This window comes from Schistocerca americana, chromosome 2 (genome assembly GCF_021461395.2).
Source record: "Schistocerca americana isolate TAMUIC-IGC-003095 chromosome 2, iqSchAmer2.1, whole genome shotgun sequence".
In the NCBI taxonomy this organism is placed as follows: Eukaryota; Metazoa; Arthropoda; class Insecta; order Orthoptera; family Acrididae; genus Schistocerca; species Schistocerca americana.
The window spans coordinates 2,925,333-2,940,000 of NC_060120.1; the positions used below are offsets into that span (position 1 = coordinate 2,925,333).

Genomic DNA, 14,668 nt, shown 5'->3' on the forward strand with positions numbered 1-14,668 from the left:
ACACGCACATTAAAATAGACAACCCACCAAACATAACAGACATGGAACACTTCTGGAGCAACATATGAACAAACCCGGTACAACATAACAGGCATGCACGGTGGATACAAGCAGAAACAGACACATACAAGATGATACCACAAATGCCTGAAGTGATAATTTTGCAACATGAAGTCACCCAAGCAATTAATTCTACGCACAATTGGAAAGCCCCTGGAAAAGATAAAATAGCAAATTTCTGGCTAAAGAAATTCACCTCAACACATTCACATATAACTAAATTATTTAACAGTTACATTGCAGACCCATACACATTCCCTGATACACTTACACATGGAATAACTTATCTGAAACCTAAAGATCAAGCAGACACAGCAAACCCAGCAAAATATTGCCCCATAACATGCCTACCAACAATATACAAAATATTAACTTCAGTCATTACACAGAAATTAATGACACATACAACACAGAACAAAATTATAAATGAAGAACGAAAAGGCTGTTGCAAAGGAGCACGAGGATGTAAAGAGCAACTGATAATAGATGCAGAGGTGACATTTCAAGCTAAAACTAAACAAAGGTCACTACACTATGCATACATTGATTACCGAAAAGCTTTTGATAGTGTACCCCACTCATGGTTACTACAAATATTGGAAATATACAAAGTAGACCCTAAATTGATACATTTCCTAAACATAGTAATGAAAAATTGGAAAACCACACTTAATATCCAAACAAATTCAAATAATATCACATCACAGCCAATACAGATTAAGCGTGGAATATACCAAGGAGACTCATTAAGTCCTTTCTGGTTCTTCCTTGCTCTGAACCCACTATCCAACATGCTAAATAATACAAATTATGGATACAATATTACTGGAACATACCAACATGAAATCACACATTTGCTATACATGGATGATCTAAAACTACTGGCAGCAACAAATCAACAACTCAACCAATTACTAAAGATAACAGAAGTATTCAGCAATGATATAAATATGGCTTTTGGAACAGACAAATGTAAGAAAAATAGCATAGTCAAGGGAAAACACACTAAACAAGAAGATTACATATTGGATAACCACAGTGACTGCTTAGAAGTGATGGAAAAAACAGATGCCTATAAATATCTAGGATACAGACAAAAAATAGGAATAGGTAATACAAATATTAAAGAAGAACTAAAAGAAAAATATAGACAAAGACTAACAAAAATACTGAAAACAGAATTGACAGCAAGAAATGGAGTAACATAGACCTAGAAGCACTCAATACACTTACACGATCACAATGCCACAAATATAGAATACGTCACATACATTCAGCAACAGAAAGATTCACATTAAGCAGAAAGGAAGGAGGAAGGGGATTTATCAACATAAAAAACCTACATTATGGACAGGTAGACAATTTAAGAAAATTCTTTATAGAACGAGCAGAAACTAGCAAAATACACAAAGCAATCACTCATATAAATACATCGGCTACACTATTGCAGTTTCATATCCACTTCCACAACCCTTTAGATCACATAACATGAACAGATACAAAGAAAGTAAATTGGAAAAAGAAAACACTACATGGCAAGCACCCGTATCATCTAACACAGCCACACGTCGATCAAGACGCATCCAACACATGGCTAAGAAAAGGCAATATATACAGTGAGATAGAAGGATTCATGATTGCAATACAGGATCAAACAATAAACACCAGATATTACAGCAAGCATATTATTGAAGATCCCAATACCACAACAGATAAATGTAGACTTTGCAAACAACAAATAGAAACAGTAGATCACATCACAAGCGGATGTACAATACTAGCAAATACAGAATATTCCAGAAGACATGACAATGTAGCAAAAATAATACATCAACAACTTGCCATACAACATAAACTAATAAAACAACACGTCCCCACATACAAGTATGCACCACAAAATGTACTGGAGAATGATGAATACAAATTATACTGGAACAGAACCATTATAACAGATAAAACAACACAACATAACAAACCTGACATCATACTCACCAATAAAAAGAAGAAATTAACACAACTAATCGAAATATCCATACCCAATGCAACAAATATACAGAAGAAAACAAGAGAAAAAATTGAAAAATGCATCCAACTGGCTGAGGAAGTCAAAGACATGTGGCATCAGGATAAAGTTGACATCATACCAATTATACTATCAACTACAGGAGTCATACCACACAATATCCACCAGTACATAAACGCAATACAGCTACACCCAAACATATATATACAACTACAGAAATCTATAATTATTGATACATGTTCAAATACCCGAAAGTTCCTAAATGCAATGTAACATATACAGTACAGTTAAAAGGAAGTCACACTTGATCAAGGTCCGTGTCACTTTCCATTTTTGACCAGACATAACGTCTGAGAAAAGAAAGAATAATAATAATAATAAAACATCAGTTTGCTCATTACAAAGTTAAACTACATTTTAAAATTAAACTAAGTGCTAATATCAGAAAGTATTTAATCTTTGATTTTCTTCTATAACTGATATTGCATAATAATTTTGTTGATACCATCCCGCAACTTTTGAATGTCATTCTCTAGCCTGTGAAATTCATCTTCTGTTCCCGTTCCAAATTATTAATCTAGGTCAAGGAACATAGGACAAAAAAAGAGGCTTTAGTTGGAAATATCTAACACAATGGTGAAAATAATTTTAACCATTTTATTTACAGAAGATCAGATTTTTAAATTTTTTGGACCTTTCATTTTCTAAAAACAACAAATCCCTCAAAATGTGACCCAGTTCTGTGTCAGATGCTGATGCGACTAGCTGGTTTCGTTACATTGGTAGCGAGGCAGCCATGCCCAAGATGCACCGGCTGGTGATAGTGAGTGCCCAGCAGCTCAGCTCAGAGGCATTCTGGTGGCTGGGTCACTGTGAGACAGCAGAGGCACCCAGGTGCAAATACCAGACCTGCATCTGGCTGGCAGCAGTCTAATGTGAGTAGTGGCCTCACGACAGAAGCTGACATGATGATGGTAAATGACTCACCAATCCAACCGATGAACCAATGACCAACCTGACCAGATAGGCAGTCTTTATACACACGACAGCAAGTCTGTTGTGCATCTGTAGCTGCTAAAATCACGTTTGCCACATATAGAAGTGCTACTTGTTATAGTAAGCACCAGGCCACCTACTGAGAGGCAGATGGCAACATTGTGGCTCAATGTTAGGTTTATACATTGCTGCAGGTGGCCCCCTTCTTGGCATCGAGCCCGTCTAACTAGACCTATGCCTTTATAGCATAAATAGTGTGACATATAGAGAATTCAACAAAAATATGTTGTTTTCCAGAACATTTCTAAATAGCATCAAATAAATTAGATTTAATGCTAGCTTAACCGAAACTACATTTTAACTAGCAACTTTCATTTGAATCTTTTCACAAAGTAAAAAACACGTAAAGAAATTCTCTGAAGGACAAAATTTAATCTTCGATGCATGTCCTATCATGGGAATCCCTGGAGGAAAGAAGACATTCATTTTGAAGAACACTATTGACAAAGTTTATAGAACCAGCATTTGAAGCTGATTGCAGAACGATCCTGCTGCTGCCAACATTCATTTTGCCTACGGACCATGAAGATAAGATACGAGTAATTAGGGCTCATACAGAGGCATATAGAGTGGAACAGGAAAGGAAATGTCTATTTGTAGTTCAGGGTACCCTCCACCATGCACCGTACGGTGACTTGCAGAGTCAGTATGTAGATGTAGATGTTGAAGTAACAGAATGTGGCTTTTATAAATATCCTGAAACATACAACTTGAAGTTGTACAACATTAACTCTATGGATACTTCTCACAGAATCCAAATTTAATTTGTGGAACACACTAAAATCTCACTAACGCATAACTTTAGTAAACCTCAAAAGAAAGAAAGAAAGAAAGAAAAAAAAATTAATTTCTCAAGCTTTTGTAGATCACTTAATGTGATAGATTAGATATCTACTCATTCGGTACAAAATTTCATGCTATAGAATGTATGACAGAGTAACTTCTCCTGTGAAATATAAAAATGCATACAGTAGCATAAAAAACTAAAATCTGGCTTTTTTGTGATAGCTTGAATACATGTAGAAAATTGGCACAAACTTTGAGATCTTCTATTAACACATGGTTAAAGTTATTAAAATGATATCAAACTCCCTGTAAATTATTTCCAAGCATCGCCTTTACTTTCTTGGACATACCCCAGATGTTAAATTTTGTTGTCCACAATGATCTGTTCTCTCAGAGTGTAAGAAAATGCATCTGGTGATATGTTCACATCAAAGTTAGTTGTTACATTTATGCTCATATTAAACCTTCTTTGTTATATCTCACTCTTGTGCAACATGAGTTGCTCAGAAACTGCTAACATTGTCAGTAAACATTCAGGATACCATTGAAGCAGCTTACTCTAGCTTGTAGTAGACATGATAACATTGTCATTTTTCCAGGTAAATTGTTTCCTTTGCTTTCTGAATTAGGACCTTTAGATATGCCTTCTTCTGATGTGCACTTCTTAAGTCCACTGGAGTTGTCTGGTGATAAAGACAGTAGATTTATAACTGGGACAAGCAGTGTTCACATCCCCATCCTGTCAATCTGATTTAGATTTTCCTAAATCAATTTTTGAGTGCCTGAAAAGTAACTTTGGTGAAGCCCATCCCTATTGTTCAACTTTTTATTAGTGTTTGATCTTTAATTACTTTAGATGAATTCAGTATGAATTTTTACAACTTTATTCATTGCTGTCTTCATCTAACATCCACCCTGTTTCACTGGCTTAACCACCACTCTGAGTTTCATATGACTGATGCACTCTAAATACATTTTAGTCTTTTTTACTAACTTACACCAATAGCACACACAACAGAAGTATTTCATCAACAAGCTCTGTAATGTCTTAGTGACAGTAGGTATTATAACAAAAACACAAATTCCATGATGTACTGCTAGACCTAAGTCTGTAATTTCCAATGGCATACTGCTTCATAAGAATCACACTAGCTTCTTACCAGGTACCCAGCATTTCCATTTTCTAGAAGTTTGAACTAAACAGGCCACCTAGGGAATACACTAGTCTTATAATCCTTTAGAAGCACATGAGATTAATACACATATCTTGTAGATCTTGCATCTACTGACATTCTTCTTACAGCAGCTAAGATTTTCAAGCAAAATTATTATATGAGCCATAACATAATCCATTATTTCTAAGTATTAGTAAAATATTATTAATATATTCCATGACTACACACCTTATTTATATAAAGGCAGTTAATAATTATTTTGCCAAATTTACCTATTCTCAAGTGTGGGTTACTTTTGTTGGGAGAAACGGGAGGGTGAGAAATAGGGAAAAATATTTAAAATGTACAACTGCTGGAGAGTGATGAATACGAATGAAGATGGAAGTAACAGTGAAGTGATAAATATGGTACATTTGCACTTATTACACTTTGTTTCAGGTTTCTGTCCTTATTTTTGCTGATATGTGAATTACATGATAGTTACTAAAACTAGTGATTCAGTATCTTTCTAATAATGTATGTGACCCTTGTACTATTTAATTGTACTATGTGATAGTGAGTTAATTGGTACCTTTCTTTTATCTCAAATATTGTTCGCATTTATGTATTTCTATTTTTACAAAAACTACTTTCTTTCAAATATTTAGGTAGAGCTCAAGGATGCTTTTGACTCTTTGGAATTTCGGGTGTATGAAGGAGGCAGTAACCTCAGTGTGGGACAGCGACAATTGATATGCCTTGCTCGGGCAATCCTGAGAAATAACAGAGTTCTTGTTCTTGATGAGGCTACAGCAAATGTTGATCCACAGTAAGTTGTTACGATTTTCTTCTCAAAAGCGTCACTTTATGTTTGACTATAGAGATCAGATTTGCTTGGTGTAACTACTTGAAAATATATACATGTGAAATACATGTACCCATCAAGTGGTGGTAGCAGCTTAATAGACACATAGATAATCTGATATTGTTTCACACAGTTAAAAAAAAATAACCTGTCAATTTGACCTTCTGTTTGAGATGAAAGGGAGATTAGAACATGTCACTCTTTAGGTGCTCCTGCTGTATTTACTGACAGAACAATCCATGGGTGTACTGCCAATTCTTGGTGTCCAACAAGCAATCAGCTGTGTTGCCATTATCAGGTTTGTGGATGAAGTGATCTCAGGGGGCCACGCAGGTGACATACACCCCTTCCTCCTGACTGGACTCGCATTCGGGGGGACGACGGTTTAATCCTGCATCCGGCCATCCTGATTAAGGTTTTCTGTGATTTCCCTAAATCACTCCAGGCAAATGGCAGGATGGTTCCTTTGAAAGGGCATGGCCGATGTCCTTCCCCATCCTTCCCTGATCCGATGAGACTGATAACCTTGCTGTTTGGTCTCTTCCCCCAAACAACCCAACCCATCCCATCCCCTCCTCCCATTTCTTTGGAGTGGTATGCCATACATGATCTGCAGCAAACCTGCTGGGCTGATGGTGATGTTTGCGGCAGTGGCAGCAGAGGCACTATCAACAGCTTAGCTTGTAGTGTTTGCTGAATACTTCATCCTTTTCCTCAATCCTACTGAGGTGGTACCAATTCATGCTGAGACTATAGCCACAGTTGGTCATAATATTTTGAACCATTTATAAAATCCTGGTGCCCATATTTTTGGACAAATAGTGCTCTCCAGCTTACGGCTTGTTTGGCTGTAGTAAATAGGGGTTGCTGCAGGTGTTCGTGCAAGTGTTCTTCTTCAAATGCCTTGTCTGTTTGCCCAGTACTATTAAAAATGTAAAGGTCCCAGGTTGAGACCCCTCCTTTCCATATCAGGACTAAAATGTTTTTCTGACGTATGTACACCTGAAGATGTGTTTTGAAAACACAAACCAGTCATATTCTCGTTAAGGTCATATACAGCTGAAAGTGGTTTATTTCAGAAACATAATTTATATTTTCTGTGCTTGTAGTACATAAACCAGTAATTGTTTTGAAAAATGCTACACAAATTAATGTTTTAAACATTGCTTTTCTCAGAAAGTGACTTTCAAGTGTTGTGTATTATTTTAAAAGTACAAAAATTCAGATAGAATTCAAACATCAATAATTTTGTAGCTTTAGTGTTACAATGCAATTAAAACATGAAATATTTTAATAAGAACTCAATACAGCACGTTTGACAAGATTCAAAGTGCTTTGCAAATACTTCATCTTCAGTTTTCAGATTTGCAGGGTATTATACGAAGTTGTGTCTCATAAATATTGTGTAACAATTCAGATGGCCTTTCAGTCTCTTACAAATATTGTGACAATTATAAGACTAAATGTAGTTGTTACCTTGGCTTTGTTAACAAAACTTCAATTTTTTGCTATCTATTGAAGTACAATCAGGAAATTATGGTGCTGTAAGTATAGAGGTCAAAGACAGTTTTCAAAAGTTCATTATGTGAGTTATATATTTCATATTCCACCAACTGAGTGTGGAAAATGTTAGTAAAGAAACCGATTCACAGTAACAGGTAGTGTTTGATACCAGACCAGATTCTTTATTGAAAAAACCAATACCCAACCTAAAATGTTACAACACACCCCTAAAATTCCATAACAGATGGATTCTATCAACTTTCTCCACATGTAGGTTAGAATTTCATTGTTCAGAATACAACCATATTTGTCACAATGTTTACAATGTTTAAATTTCTTCAAGATTCTATATTTCCAAGTGTGTAAATAATTACACATGTCAGCATCAAAGCATTAAAATAATCATATCAAAGCATTTAAATTGGTAAAGAAATATTAAAAGATTTCCTTTGCAAGTGGTGTTCCTGAGGTTTCTCTTGAATGACAAGATCTAACCTTTCCTCAGCTTTATTGGTTTGTCCCACTCTTGGTATCTTGATTCATTCTGGTTATGGAAGTCCTTCTTCATCCTTTCATGCTTGCTTCCATGATTTCAGCAGATCTTTCCTGTATGATTTAATTTTCCAGATATGCTATTCTGTCCTATGACAGTAAATGTTTTCTCAGCAACGTAGCCCAGATTGCCACATCTCCTTATTTAAAAATGTAGTCTCCCAATTACTGAAAGCACACATGCACAAAAACAAAAATAAAGAAATGCTGGAACAGAGTGCATACAACCTGGGACAACTGGGAAATCTGGGAAAACCTGGGAGTTTTTTCATCCAGGAGAAATCCAGAAGAAACCCTGGAATTGTTTAGACTTTCGGGTATTTTCCATTAGTTAAGTTTTCAGTTAATTTTTTGTAATTTTGACTGGTAAGAACATAAACCATAAATGAAGGAATAACACAAAAATAAAACTATGGTTGCAAAGAAAATGCACCCTTTACAAAAAAAAAAAAAAAAAAAAAAAAAAAAAAAAAAAAAAAAAAAAAAAGCAGTGCACAAACAAGCATCTGCTGACAGCAAAATATGTCAAAGAGCATGCAGTACTTGGTAACAACAAACAGATTTTGATGCATCTTTATCATGGGTCTTTATCGATGAACTGGTTACATATCTAACAGATCATAGGAAATTATTGTGAATGATGGTTTGAGAAGGTTTACTTTCAAAGTAAATTTCCTTTTACACACGATGAATTATATTACATGCGAGAATGTGAGATGATTTTCTTAAATCATAGGGCATTAGACTCTCATTCAAAACTTAACACTGATGACCAGCCACTCGAAACATTTTGGGTCACATTTGTGTTTGCTATATCTTAAAGGGTAATGTGTGCGAAAAACACCAAGTTTCAAGGTTACTTTTTCGTATTTATTTTAGTTCTTTCACAGATTACAAATTATGCAGTAACAATGGCAAAAATATAATTACCCTACAAAAAGAGGGTGAAGTGAGTTCTTGAGCAATAGCCCATGTAATTGGCTTTTCTATGGAAAAGTCAAAGTGCTCGACAGAACATGAATTCAGCCAGGTAACCCACAGCAGTGAAATTTATTCATTGGGCTTGCCAGAACTATTCAGCTGCTGCAATTTTAGCTGTTTTCTTAGGACCCACCCTAATCACACTCTCAGGGAGGAGGAGTTGGGGGGGGAGGGGGGGGGTGAGGGGCAGCTGGAAGGGGGGGGGGCAGCAAAAAAATTTTAACAACCAATATTACATGGGATAGGTTAGCTTTTTTTGCAGCTATGCTGTATATATATTAATTTAAATGATTAACTTTTTCTATTTGTGTGTTCATGCTACTTAACAGTGATATTGCTATTGGCTGACTATAACGTGTGTCCTAAGCTATGAATACCTGCTGTCATTGGCTACCAAGATCACATGACATGAGCTATGATTGGCTGAGAAAAGTGCATTGCAGTCTCCATTTCAGTGCTTTGGAAGCTACTGTTCTATATTCAGTGGAATTCCTGTTTATTGTTTTGTAATGTGAAAATACACAGTGTAAATGTTGCTACACATCAACAATCTTTCCAAAACACATTTTTTTTTTTTGCTGGGTTTCATTTCCTACAGTGCCACGAAGTTCTATGCCGGTGCATAAAACTGTCACCATTCAAAGGACTGATAAGTTTTACAGCTTTAAAGGAAAGTATATTGTCAATATGGGAAAAAATGCGCCTTCATCATAGGTGCAGTGTATTTTCACCTGAAAAAGAGCAAATTTTTAAACAGGAAATCCAGGAACTTTTTTTCTTGTCTGCATAAATGCGCTGTGAGATGAAATTTCTTGAATAATGAACATTGCAAGGCACATGAGATTCAAAGAGTGTGTGCCCACTGAGATCATGTGTTTAAATTTCATTTTTCCATATAATAGACATCAAATACCAGTGGAAAAAAATTAGACCTTTTGTACATAATGTTTTAAAGCTGTTATATTCCTCAGACCAAACAGCTTCCTAGATCTGAAGTACACTGGCATACATCTATTTGGTTGAGGATTTTTTGACAATTTCAAAAGGTCCAGTGTGGATATGAAAAAATGTCTTCAGTATGATGTAATTAACTTTGTCTCTCATGTGTTTTTGCTATTACTAAATCTCCCTCTTTATCAGTATAACTTTTACCCTCATATAATTGCAAAGGCTTCTGTGGCTAGAGTCAGTTGTCATAAAAGTTTTTTGAGTGTGGTACCACATCATAATGTCAACAAAAAAAAAATTACTGGAGAAACCAACACTTCAGCAACAGTTACGTTGGCCATCTTCTGGATCTAGTGGCATATTTAGCTGTGTAGAATCAATTATATTTTGTCTTTACTATTCACTGAACATGGCATTACATCACAATTTTAAAAGATCATTGTTGTAGTTGGTCTCTTAAGGGGAAAGGTGTCATAGTAATAGGTCAGTGTGATAGAGGGGATCTGCTGTCATTTACTGCTTCCTGCATTGTGTCTCATGACCTGTGGCCATCATCAAATGAGGTGTGGGCTCCTGTTTTCCTTCTGCTGGATGCAAGCTTCACTGTGGCAGTTACTGGCAGTTATTCACCAGTACTGCACATATCTTGTGCTGTTGGTTTGGCCCGTTGGACCCTGAAGGCTGGCAGCATGAGTGGGGCAAGTCTGAGTCAATCTGTTCTATTCATGTTGGTAGTGTGTTTAAGTAATTTGATGTCTTCTCTGATCTTGCCTTTCACCAAACTCATATTCTTGGCAAGTATGCAGGTTATGTTAAATTTTATTTTCTTGCTACAGTCTTGCTGGTGCTTGGCAACTGCAGTGCGGATTTGTTGTGTCAGCCCAGATGAGTGTAGTGTATATGTTCCCATATGTGCATTGCTATTGGCCCACCAGTCCCACAGCATTATGCTTCTCCACACTGACACTCCACTTTGTACACACCTGCAGTGTGCAAAGCACCTGCCCTGTCCTTGGTGAGACTAGCACACCCTGGGTATTGCTGTTGCTCTAGAAGACAGGCTGGATACCAATCTGGCGAAGGTATTTTCTAATCTGGTCAGTGACATTTTTTGCATATGGTAAGCATGGTGCTGGCTGCAGTTTGCTCATTTCTTGCTTATCTCACTTTCTTTTGTTGATTTCCACTGCCATTGTCACTGCCATTGCAACTTATAGTTGCAACCATTGGTAAGAATGTGCTACACATCCCTATGTTATGTTGTCAGAATCACTTAGGTGCCATGTGCAGAATGGCTTCCTATATACTCTTGAAGTACACCATTCTTCTCTACCTCAAACATGAACTGTATCTTCCTGCACATTTGCTCAAACATTTGTGAAACCTGTGTAGCTCCATTTCACCATGAGACCATATTGCCCACATTCCAGAACCAGCATTGTGGGCATAAGGGAGCAGAACAAAATGCTGTTGCTTTGAAGGCATCTACAAATATGTTGGTTACTAATGGGGATGGGGAGACCAAATTGCTATGCTGTCTGTCTGCTCAAGGCACACTACTTGCCATTTGACATATGTTTAAGACAAACATAATTCAGTGGAGTCACATATATCTGGCAGGATTTGCTCTTGTAGGAAGCGAACAGTTTCATCTACTGGCAGGTTTATGAATGACTTCACACTGAAGTTGTCCACGATGTCCTTGCGTAAATTGTTTCTCTTTTTGTGTATTCTATAATGTGCAATGAGCTCTTCGCATAAGAGAACATTTTGCCAGCTAGAGGTCTTAATTTTCAGGCTAGATGCTTGCCAAATTGTATGTGGATGAGTTGATGCCTTCTTTCTAGCTTCACCTGTTTTTGCTCCCTTTCTTGATGAGAAATTGGTTTACAAGCAGGGAGCTCAATAACCTCATTTGCAATATTTTCTGGACTCCTGTCAAACATTGTTTTATACGGAGAGAAACGTGTAGAAGAATATAGCAGACTTTTTATCACACCTTCAAAGTTTGCAACATGTTCAATCCAAGATGGGTGTTTCCAACTACAGTAGCCTCAATACAGTCTCCCTAATTCCCTTGCATATCTTTCTGCTGGGTTACAGGATGGATTGTATGTCAAAATTTGAATATGTTTTATCCCTGTTCTTCTAATGAATAATTTCCACTTTTTAGAAATAAACTGTGGGCCATTATAAAAAAAAAGAAAAAAAAGAGGATAGACTGAAGTTTCCCTGATTGTGTAATGTATTTATCCTCTATCCTTCACATTATAGCATGACTGATAGGTTTCCTTACAGGGTAAACTTTAACAGACTTGGAAAACATATGTGTCATCACTAAGAGGAAACTGTATCCACTCTTGAAATTGGGAGTGGACCACAAAGATAAACAGCAATAACATTCTTATGTTTTAGGCAATTATATTTTGCATTTGTCTCAGACAAGTTTGGTCACTCATTTTTACACTACTGCATCTATCACAAGTTGAAATTTGCTTCCTTATGTGCTTTGCCATGCTCTAAAAATAGGCATTCTCCTGTAATTTTTGTAAATACTGAAAATCCCCTCATTTCTTTCTTGGTGCATACTGACAACAGTTATAATAAAATACACTGAAATCACTATAAGTAGAGCTAATTACTGAAGCGACAGAGCAGATACAGAAAAACAACAGTGAGGTTTAGGCATCTCACAACTGTGTCAGTGCTGTCAAACTGAACAGCACAACAAAATTTGCCTTTACTGGCTGACTTGCCAATATATATGTCTCTGATCTAAGTGTGTTTGTTTGTTTGTTTTTTTCATTAATGTGTCTTTAAAACAGACAAATCAAGTTCAAAAATCTTAAAAAAGTTAATTGTATGCTTAACATAAATGTATTTATAAATATTTTAGAGTATGTAACATGAACTTCATAGCACATTAGCTTTACAGTGTTGTTTGTTTGCACAGAACTGATGGACTCATTCAAACCACAATCCGTACAAAGTTCAAGGCATGTACAGTGATAACAATTGCTCACAGACTGAACACAATTATGGATTCTGATAAAGTACTTGTTATGGATTCTGGGACTATGGTGGTAAGTATACACAATAAACAGGAGTATTATTAAAAACATCTTTTGCCACTATTCATTGACACAGTATTTCTATACATGTATTAATAAATTACTTGAGGTGTGACAAGAATGTCTGTTGACACTTATGAAATGATTGGGGTAATATATCTTAGTTCCATACATACTTTAATTAGTAAAAGTAACACCTCACTGAATAGTTGAGCTGCTGCATCACTGACAGGCGCATAAATAAGTCATATATCCTTGCTAGATTTTGAAATCCTACTTGAGAGGTAGAGTACAGACCTTATAAATAAATAAAATACAAATAAAAATCTTTTTTATTTTAAATTCAGTGCATTAGTGTTTGTAAAATGATTCTTTTGTATAGTGTCCATTAAAAAAAATGACAATCATTCTACTTGGTACCTGTGGAAGGTACATTAGCTTATTTGTTTCAGTTGTAAATATCTGTCACGTATTAATGTTTTTCTGACATGTTCTACCTCCTGGAGGACCTCCTCACTACGGATCAATTGGAATGAAAGTAAATCTAATCTAAAACACACAACCACAAAACTGTACAGCTATAATGCCCCAACTGACTATATAGTTCATGCACGGCAACACAACTAGAGTGAGAGGTTATGTCATTTGGAATGAACGAGAGGGAAAAGGAAGTGGGTAATCTGAAGAAGGATGTAATAACACTCCAGCAGCGGGAGGACAGGTTAGGAAGGATTGTGGATAGGATGTTTCTCATTTCCAGGCATTACGATATGTATAATTGGCTGCTGACAGATCTACAGCCACACTCACTGTTGCACTTCCTCATCCAACTGAATCCAATGTCCATATACGTCTTTCTTCACGTCCCCAAAGACCTGAAAATCACATGGTGAAAGATCCAGGTTGTACAAAGATGTTGCAGAGTTTCCCAACTACATAGCCAAAGTGTAGCCTTCATCTGATTGGCAATGTGGCGGTGTGCATTATTGTGCAACAGGATGACCCTGTCTCACAGCATTCCTGGGCACTTTGGCTTTATGGCATGTCACAGTTTCTGTGAAGTGTCTTCATAGCACTACACATTGATTACAATTCCATCCTCGAGGAACTGGACAAGCAGGATGCTCTGAAGTCAAAGAAGAAGGTCATCATGGCCTTACTGGAACTTGTGTGAACAGCTTTGGATTTCTTTTGAGGTGGAGATGTGAGATGTCTTACTGTTGGCTTTGCTGTTTGCCCTCAGGCTGTTGGAATGCTGTCAGATAGACTCATTCTGCTGCACAGTATCACCCACCCCCACACTGCCAAACAGACAAAGGGTATGCTTCAGCAGATTTGCTTGGGAAACGCTGCAACATACTCTGTACAGCTTGGATCTTTCACATATGTGGCAACCAGAAGAGAGATATGTGCAGACATCAGGTCCAGTTGGATGAGGGAGAGCTGGAGTGGATGCTGTTGGGCAGCTGACAGTGGCCAGCTGAGTTTTCTAAAAAATAGAAATTGATCATTCCATCTCCCACTGGGATAAATACCTTAATGCATGTGGTGTGATTTTGAATGGAACCATTCCATGGTCCTATTTTGGTTGGTGTTCAGTTTTCATTTGACTGCCCTTCATAGTTGAATCACCTATTAAAGATATGTTTCAGTTGTTTCAATCCAAGAT

At 36.7% G+C, this 14,668-nt stretch overlaps 1 protein-coding gene across 2 annotated transcripts in view; it reads left to right on the forward strand.

Moving 5' to 3' along the window:
• LOC124594969 (probable multidrug resistance-associated protein lethal(2)03659) overlaps positions 1-14,668 on the forward strand; it is a 294,614-nt gene that overhangs the window by 275,122 nt on the left and 4,824 nt on the right. For both annotated transcript variants that reach the window (XM_047133490.1, XM_047133489.1), the window contains exons 22-23: positions 5,748-5,908; positions 12,882-13,011. In XM_047133490.1, the coding sequence (XP_046989446.1) occupies positions 5,748-5,908; positions 12,882-13,011 (291 nt within the window). The remainder of the gene's footprint in view (positions 1-5,747; positions 5,909-12,881; positions 13,012-14,668) is intronic.